Source organism: Pteronotus mesoamericanus, unplaced genomic scaffold, assembly GCF_021234165.1.
Source record: "Pteronotus mesoamericanus isolate MK-2021 breed Mesoamerican mustached bat unplaced genomic scaffold, CSHL_Meso_final contig_56, whole genome shotgun sequence".
NCBI classification, from domain to species: domain Eukaryota; kingdom Metazoa; phylum Chordata; class Mammalia; order Chiroptera; family Mormoopidae; genus Pteronotus; species Pteronotus mesoamericanus.
Genome location: NW_026555201.1, coordinates 31,915,423 through 31,924,285, shown reverse-complemented (window position 1 = coordinate 31,924,285; position 8,863 = coordinate 31,915,423). Strand labels below are relative to the sequence as shown.

The following is an 8,863-nucleotide window of genomic DNA, read 5'->3' as shown; positions in this document are numbered from 1 at the left end:
TTTTCAACATAGCAACAATAATACATACATACCCTCACTAATGTCTGAAAATGCCTGTATATGGAGAGATTCCTGGATATTTTTCTTGGCTCTGTTGAAGTTAATTTAGACAAGTGTATATATTAACTTTTTTTGTTCAACAGTCTATAAAGTGGGGCTATCAATAATTGGTAACTAGCATCATATACCAGCCCCCAAGTAAAACAGTGAAACCCCTCCCAACCCACCCCGGCACCAGGAGAGAACCACAGGGCCCAGCTGAGTGAAATCCCACAGAGCACAACGCTAATTAAGGTACCTATACTTTTCAGGCTGAGGCACAATAGAAATGCTAAGGGTTCCTTTTATAGCCTGCTCAACTTGCTCATCGGGATCAAGGTAGAAAATAGTAGCAATTTGTTCTTCGTAATTCCTCTCCAGGAATGAAAAGGGCTAGGATATTCCTGGAATGCCTACTCACTCCCAAGTCAGGTGTACCCCCTGTGATCACTGTACGTTGCTCATTCGGGCTGTGTGAAGATCAAATTAGATAACGCATGTAAAGGGCTAAGAACCTGGCACACAATAAACTCAATAAATAAATAATGTTAGGAATTGTCAACAAAACAAAGTGAGAGAGAGACTGTCTCCTAATGCTTATCAACGTACTTGAAATAGGGAAGATTGACATGTGAGGCAAGAGTTCCATAGCACACTCCAGAAATGTCTTTGCTGTCCTCTGGTTTTCTCATAATTAGTCACTTGCTAGCAACAATGCAGAGCTTTCCACAGTTCCGCGGGTAACTCCTGCCCCACTCCGCGTCCAACTCTCAATAAATGAGAAACTGCAGATTGTTTGAAACAAGGAGAACAGACGTGTGGAAGACCTTAAACAAATCCCACAAAAGCCCCTTGGCACTAGCCATGCGGAAGTTTTGCCAGGGAAGTCAAACATCCCACATTCGACAACTGTTTTCAGTGTAGAAAATGGGTAAGTAATGCAAGGACCCTGTACATCTTACTAAAAAGGTTAACCCTTGATCACAGACCAGACCCTAATAGTATGGCTCTTCTTAAACTTTTAGGCTACAAATTAATTCTTCCCAAGGGACACTTAGCAAACTTTTGTTTTTGGCTGTGCTGTGTGAGTACACAGACACAAAACTGTTTCCCAAGAGCTTCATGAAAATATTTGAGTAGGTTTTGCTATAATTTATAATCATAAATTATATGCATGTCTTAGCATAATTCGCTTGGGACACACACACTACACTAAGTTCACCTTCTCAGTGACACGCCATCATATATAGCTGTGCAGGAAAATTTTTTTATGTCTAGACTCCAAAAGATGGTATATCTTCAACAGTCATGAGACTGTGTGGCATGAAATAAATGACCAGAAAACTTTTTTTTTTTAAATTTTGTATTATGCCTACTGAACCTGTAAAAGACTAGGAAATGTTCCATTTTTGTAGTTTCTAAACCATGTTTTTGGAAATACAAAGGGCATTAGTGTTATGCTCAACCTGTATAAGGGCCACTTGGCAAGTCTTGTAGTTTCTAAACCATGCTTTCCAAAATGAAAAGGGCAAGTATAACCCACAGCTTCAGAGAAGGGCAAGCAATGCTCTGCCTCTTGCTGCATATTTGGCTTATTTCATTTAAGTTTTTATGGTAATTCTCTGTTACCACTACCACAAAAGTGTATGTTTTCTACGATTCAAAGTAATATAAGCGCAACTTGTAAAAGTCAGGGTTCTTTTTATTTAATACATTCTAATCAAATAGTAACAGCAGTAAATAAACACTTTGAAAAACAGGCAGATATCCCCCTATATCTGGAAGAAAATTACGTCAAAGTTTTCTACATGGTAGAAGGGAGACAACCGCTGATGTCTATGGTTAGACAATTCAAGGACAACTTGGAAATTCCTAAAGCCATTTCCAAAAAAATCCATGGCAAAAGGTTGGGACACAGCTACTTCAAAGGGTAATATGTCTATATCTACATGGTTTTATTAACAGGGATTGGGTTGCACCTGTATAGCATGACATTCTTGTCTTTAGCCTTAAAGGAAAAGACAAAGTCTTTTCTGTTTGCACCAATTTGAAGTATTTCTGAAGTAAGGCTCCCTTAAAATGGATTACTACAGTACTCATTCACATGAGAGAGTTCATACATGTAGTAAGACAAATACAGGATTTCATGGTCACTTTTTTGGTTGACTTGGTTAATTGCATAAAATGAAGGTTAAACACTCACAAGTATATCTGATCAACAAAACCCTTAGGTACATCAGAATGCAAAACATAACATGTCCAAAATTGACTCAGATTGCCAGGCATACAAAATTGAAGTTCAGCCTGTGTTAGTTTCCTTCCCCTTCAGTACTCCTCCATGGAGTTCTTTACGACTGGTGCTTGCACCTTCAACCAAAAAGAAAAGAATCTCAAAAGGCAAGGCATTCTGATAGAAATGTTACTTCAGCCTTTTCTTGGGACATTTAATTTTTAACTTAAAAGATCAACTGCTCTAAGCCTTAGGAAGGGAAGCGTTACTCAAGTGAAAATATCTGAGGAAACTGTACCTAGCTACCTCGTCACACATTTAAGTTAGATTGATTCAGCTGTTCTTAGAATTCCATGTAGTTATCCAAAGCAGTCACTCAAGTTTTGGTTCTTTTTTACGTAGCTGCATTCGGAGATACTCTATATGAGGCATGGTTAGAAAAAAAGAAACACTTATACCTGGAATTTATATTCTTCCAAGTAATCTTTTAGTCTTGTTGGTAAAGGCAGTTCCCAGATGGTACCGGTACATTTGTTAATGGTGAGTCTACAGAGATGCTGCAGAGGTGGAGCTGATGTGTAGAGCGGTTTGGTCAGATAAAGATGAACAGTGCCATTCCGGGGGGCTTCTGGGCCTGTCCGCTTATCTCTGCACATCTGAACATAGTAGTCGATCAGATGAACCACACTGTCAAACTGTTTAAGCTTGGACTTGACACATATGATAGAGTCCAATCTGAATTTCCCGTCTTGATATTCGATTCGCAGATTAGTTGGTCCAGCTGACGTTTTAACAGATATTGTCAGTAGGTAGTCTGAATGCGAACTATCTCTAATCAAGAAAGTTCCTTCTGGTGCCTCTTTCAATTTCTCTTTGGCTTCGTTAACAGTCATACTCCCCCAGTACCAACCTGGGGTTTTTATTCAAAAAGAAAAAGAAAAGAGGGTAAAATCATTATTAGCAAGAATGTTTTAAGTGGGGCAAGTAGTTGACAACAATTTTTCCAGCTCTAAAAAGAAGTATGTGTGAAAGTTTACCAGAGGCTACCACAAATACTTGCAGCAGAAATTTAATGAAAATGTGGGTCCATGTTATTTTAAGAACACAAAGCGTAAACCAGGTTTTTTCTAAAAAGTAATTTTCTGTAGCTGTTCTTTAAAGTATCAAGATTTTATCCAAATGAAACAATATTTTCAATAGGACACACTGGCTGACAAAGCATGATGCTTTCTAGCACCACCCACGGGAAATCAAAGACTTAAATTAGAAATAAATCAGAAGTTTAAAATAAAAGCCATACCCTTTAAAAAGTGGAAAACCCAACTCCAATAATTACAATAGAATAAAAAAACAGAAGCAACTTTTGGGTGGTTACTGTCCCTCACTCTACTTCCCCAAATCTGTCAATGGCTGTATCTCTGTTCAAAGCCCTAGAAAGCACTGCTATTTACTTGTTTAAAAAATGCAGTTCTAGGTACAATAGCTTCTGTTTGCTGTTTTGATTACAACTACCTTGTCAGTCATTGAGAAATGAAGGAAACCCCAAATGACAATTAGTACTTCAAGTCTGCTATCTCTTGGACTTTGCCCTAATTCAAATCCAACCCCAACCGTCTACCCAGCATTCTCGATTTGATCTGCCTGCACCATCTCCTCGGCCCATCCAGTTTGCAAAAATGGCATTCTGCATTTAAGATCGTTAAACAATGCCCTTCCTCAAAAATAAATGAATAAATAAATAAATGAATGGATAAATAAATAAATAAATAGCTCGGGTTCCCGAATCTGCCGGTCTCTCCAGCTGAGGGGAAAAGCCAATGACCCACAACCGCAAGTGGGGGAATGAGGGAACAGTCCCCTCTCCCCATGGCTACCAAAACATCAACTTTGCCCCAGACGTAAGCTTTTAGGATCCAGAGATGTTGAAAGCCTGCAGGGTTTGCCAGACTTTTTTTTTCACCTTCAGATTCCCAGAGATAACAGCTAGCAGAGCAAAGCTCAGGACTACAATCAAAAGACCTCCTGAAGGCAGTGCGCTTAGCCGGGGCTTCGCTGTGCGCTCTCCTCTAGGCTCCGCGGCGGCCTCCCGCGCGGCCATCTGTTGGTTCCCGGACTTGGCCCCCAAGAGCCCGTGCAGCAGCGGCTGCTCCGCCCGGGAGCGCGATGCAGCAGAAGCTACGGGCAGCGCTGCGCCCACTCGCCTCCTCGCACTCCGCGCAAAGGCGCCAGGCACTTTCTCCCGATGGAATTAGAGCCCGAGTGCTGACCCCTGGGCGGCGCGAAAAACAGTTAAAGTTTTCTGCGCCGTGAGGGGCAATTTCCAAGGAGCCCTACTCATGCTCTCCTCCAGGCCTGAGTCTCTCAAGAACCACTTTCCTTTCGCATCCCAAGGATCCGGGGCCGTGTGGGCATCCTCTCCGAGGCCGGGGCGGGAAGCGAGGGGGCCCCATTCTTTGCTTCCCAGCTAGTCCCCATTTCCCAGCTGCGCTCCCTGCCAGCATAGCCCCCAGCCGCGTCTTTGGGGCGGCGCCCCACCTCGCACGCGTGGCGGCCGTACCGCTCCCTACCTGTTTGACTGAGCTCCCGCAAGGCCTTCGCCAGACGCGCCGCCTCCGGGGACGGCTCCTCCGCGGACCCCGCCGTCCCCCACTGGCCCCGCGTCCCTTCTGCGCCATTCCCGGAGGGCTCGAGGCACCGCAGGGTCATGGACACCGGGTCACCGCAGCAAACAGAAGCAGCTGCCCGAGCTGGGGTCAGAGAGGGGCACGCGTCCTTCCTGGAAGTCAGTGGGAACCCCAAAATACGTCCCTGCGGAGTATCCAAAATGGTGGTGGAGGGGGAGAGGGTGGAGAGCTGCTGATTCTTCCTCCCCAGGTCCCGATAGACAGATGGCAAAGTCCCCCGCAGGCGCGGTCACCCACAGTTTGCCTGCAAAGAGAAAGTGTGGGGTTGGGTCAGTCCGAACTGGACCCCTGGTCGAGGTGTAGGTTGGGAGACAGCGACGTGGAAAATCCCGGGGACTCCTCCGTGTCTATGCTCCTGCACCACTTAACCCCAAGCATCCAGCCGCTGCCCGAACCCAGCTCTAGAGACAGGAGGATAGAGAGAGCAGGGATCAGAGACGCCAGAATTGTCGAGAGGGAGGGGGCGCGGCGTGGGGGGTGGGGGGAGGCGGGCGGGAGAGACAGGAAGAGGGTGGGGAACCGGGTGTCTTCCCGCCCAGGGCAGCTCGCTGAAATCGCAGGCTAGTAGAATGGAAGAGCAAAGAGTCACCTGCAGGCACAGTGGTAAACAGGCCCTACTCAAGGACAAGTGGGGGGAAAAATTGTCTGAAAGCAATAACAAGAGAGCTCTCAAAATTGCACCCCTGTCTCACATTCCGCACAGACCGGGGAACTCCGGGAGAAAGCGCTCGGCACAAACTCGGTGCCCTTTGGCGCCGCGGGGCTCCTGGGGCGGCAGCCTCGAGCCTGGGGCGCCAAGGTGTGCGATTTGCTGCTTCCCGGGCTCGGAGGCGGCCTCGCGGGCCTCCCCACTCTTTGGGCAGGGTCGGGGGGCGCCGCCAGGAGCCTCGGTGGCTGCTGCTATTATTGCCGCCGCGGGCGCTGTCGAGGAATCGACCGGAGCGCGGAGCCGCCCTGGGGGTTCGGAGCCCGGGACCGGTCGCGGCCGAGCAGACTGCAGCGAGAGCCGCAAGACCTGCAAGACAACCAAACGGAGGCTTTACCTCGGCCGCTGCCTCCGCACCTGCAAGCCTACCTGGCGGGCCTGGGGCGAGGGCGCCGGGAGGGGCCCTGGAAAGGAAAGGTATCTGCCCGAGTATCCCCTGTTGACTTTTAACTTGGTGACGAGACGCCTGGGGATGCGAGGAAACCGGCGCTCAGCGGCCGCGGCCGGAGTTCTAAGCGCAGAGAACAAACAAAAGACCCGGGGATCGTACCATAGACGCACCCCACCCCGGGCTCCAACACGATCTTCTGGGCTCGCACACCCCCCAGCAGGAGCAGCTGCTGGGTTTCCCTCCGACTGCACCAAGGAGGTGGGAAGGACAAAGGGAGGAGTAAGGAGCCAGGGCGGGAGGCAGGGGGTGGAGAGGAACGGGAGATCAGGTTATTAAGAGGGTTATTAAGTTGGATGGCAGTTTAGGAGAAAAAGAACTCTGGAGACTTCCCGACGCCGGGAAGGAACCGGAGAAAGCCGGCGGCAGCAGCACCCGGCAGCGGGGTAGAACGACAGCTCTCTGACTCTCTTCCCCTGGCGGCTCTCAACTACTGAAGCCAAGGCCTCCCGGCGGTCGCGGCCCTGCCCGGGTTTCCTCCCCAGCGACCCTCCTGGGGCGGAGCCTTCGGGCTCCCAGGACCAGTACCTGCCGCCTGCCCCGGCCGGAGCCCCTCCGGCACCCCGACTGCAGACAGAGAGGATTCTGAGGCGGTGAGCCCGGAGAGCCGGCGCCCACTGTCCGCGGCCCGCGCAGCGCTGGTAGCGGCGGGCGAAGAGGCTCATGCTTCAAGGGAAGCCCAAGGCCTACGAGCCGCGGCGGTGGCGGCGGGGAGACGGCAAGAGTTAAACTTCGGTCCCCGGAGCGATTTGGGCGCACGACTGCCCAGCCCCCGCCTCCCTCCTTGGTTTCAGCTCCAGGAGCGCCCCACCCGACTGCTGCGGAGGCCGCTTTCCAGGAACTTTCCAGGAATTCGCCCCACGTGACCGCGTCCTCTGCTACCGCTTTAAAAAGGCTGGGGCGCTACTGCGCAGGCTTCAGGGAAGGTGGGTTCTGAGTCCTCCAGTGCGGGGCAGAGCTGTGTGGCTGCTGGGGAACCCGCCCTCCTTTGATCCCCACGCTCTCGATTGTTCGGAGACGCGCTGCAGACAACACCGGCTACCACCGTCCCTGTTTCGGCGGCCAGAGCCTGCTCCCAAGCCGTGCCAGTGGTCCGCGGCACCGAGCGAATAGCAGACATCCTCGGCCCGCGGGGGCGGGGGGTCTCTTTGCCATCTCCTCCGCCCCTTCACGCGACCCTCCCGTCGCGTATTTTGGTGAGCGTCGGGCAGAGCAGACCGGAGGTCCTCGAAGAGGCCCCTCCCGCACAAAGACGCGACTGGGCTGGGGAAGGCCCTTTTCCCAGCCCTCCGCCTGGTGCCCAAGCCCGACAGCCGGAGGGAGCGGTCCGGAGGCCGTCCCCCTCGGCCCAGGTCCGGCAAGGCAGGCAGCGGCGCCTCCTGAGGCGGCGCTGGCCACTCTAAATTCCCTCCCCCGGGCGGTGCTACTCGCTGTCTCCAGCGCCCGCCCAGCCCCACTCCTCCCCTCCTCTCCGCTCCGCGTTCTCTTTCCGGCAGCCTGGCATCCCCCTTTTACCTGCGCTGGCTGCCGAGGGGGCTATCTTACCCGCGCGCTGGGCGATGGGCCTCGGTGCCTGCAGCCCGGAGAGCGCGTGTCTCCGCGATCTCCCGCAGGGGCAGCGCCCAGGGACCCGGAATTCAGAAAGATCCTGTCACTTCGTCCCTGTCCGGGGACCCTTCGTTCACCTCTTCCCCCCCGGTTGGGAGGCCACCCTGGCCTCAGTAGGAACGTATCTCCTTGTCCTGCCTGCCCGCACCTGAAGTGTGACCTACTTTGTAAACACCATTAACATTCACGGGAAAACCGGATCCAAAATTTTGATAACTCACTTTTCTTTGAAATACTATTCTATTGCATCACTGCCCAAATGAAAGGTCAGTGACCACTTTTAGCTGAAGCGGTGGCTTTGGGGAAATTGGATGAGGAAGAGGGGAGAAGGCGTGGGGAGGGTGCAGCTCACAAACTTTGCCTGGTGCCCCCTCTGCTGGCTCTGTGAGGGAGCGTAAGCCAGTTCCCCGCCTTCCCCGCAGAGAGTCAAGGGGTTTGGTTTTCTCATTTTTACTGCTTTTCGGAAAATAACTATGCAAATGATAGGCGAGCGCGGGAAGGATGGGGCAATTCCCAGGTAATCAAGGACTTTCTCAATGATGGCAGTCCTGTGCACAGAATCATGTTTTGCTTTTTAGTCTTTTATGTGGAGGGCAGAGCCAACTGAACCCTAGTTAAAACCCCCTATAAAGTAACTAAAGACTTGCACGGGTCGCACCGCCTTTAGACCCTCGGCCTTTTCTATAAAATTAAGAAACTGGACTCTGGTTCTTGGTGAGGGACTGGGATGAATGTGAACAAATCAGATTCCATGTAGAGGTTGTGTGTAGTCCGAGACCCAGAACCTTTAAGAACCACTACCTCTGCTACGGTTCACCACGTTCTAAATTATTGCGAATGACTTCTTCCCTGGTAGAGAATCCCAGAGGTAGGGTGTACCACAGTCTTCTGTAGTTTAAGGGATTTTTTTAAATTAAAGATAAAATAAATTTCTATTTGTCAATTGAAATGAATTTGCCAGCAACCGTTCTACATGTGCTTTCCTCTTGCCTCCTAACACACACCCTTCCCTTTTTTGTGCTGGCTGTCTGTCTTTCCGGAGTGCCTTCCCCAAATCAGGCGCATGGCCAATTCTGGTCATTCAGGTCTCAGCTCCAAGTCACCTCCACAGAGAGTCATTGTCCACAAAGTTTACAATAAACACAACG

The 8,863-nt window shown here is 50.6% G+C and overlaps 1 protein-coding gene across 5 annotated transcripts; it reads right to left on the bottom strand.

Moving 5' to 3' along the window:
* Positions 1-1,610: 1,610 nt before the first annotated feature.
* SOCS2 (suppressor of cytokine signaling 2) lies at positions 1,611-6,849 on the bottom strand. Of its 5 annotated transcripts, none has more exons than XM_054580208.1 (3): positions 6,636-6,849; positions 4,837-5,197; positions 1,611-3,179 (listed from the first exon to the last, which is right to left on the bottom strand). In XM_054580208.1, exons 2-3 carry the CDS (start codon positions 4,973-4,975, stop codon positions 2,722-2,724), a joined length of 597 nt encoding a protein of 198 aa, XP_054436183.1. In that variant the 5' UTR covers positions 4,976-5,197; positions 6,636-6,849; the 3' UTR covers positions 1,611-2,721. The 5 variants fall into 5 exon arrangements, with proteins under 5 accessions (XP_054436183.1, XP_054436186.1, XP_054436187.1 ...); XM_054580211.1 differs by lacking the exon at positions 6,636-6,849 and adding an exon at positions 6,210-6,251; XM_054580212.1 differs by lacking the exon at positions 6,636-6,849 and adding an exon at positions 6,221-6,240.
* Between the last annotated feature and the right edge of the window lie 2,014 nt (positions 6,850-8,863).

Excerpts from the sequence above, each read along its gene's own strand:
- SOCS2 (XM_054580208.1), bottom strand. The coding sequence starts at position 4,975 with ATGACCCTGCGGTGCCTCGAGCCCTCCGGGAATGGCGCAGAAGGGACG. Across the intron at positions 3,180-4,836 it reads GCGGGAGCTCAGTCAAACAG|GTTGGTACTGGGGGAGTATG; the intron begins GTAGGGAGCGGT and ends TAAAAACCCCAG.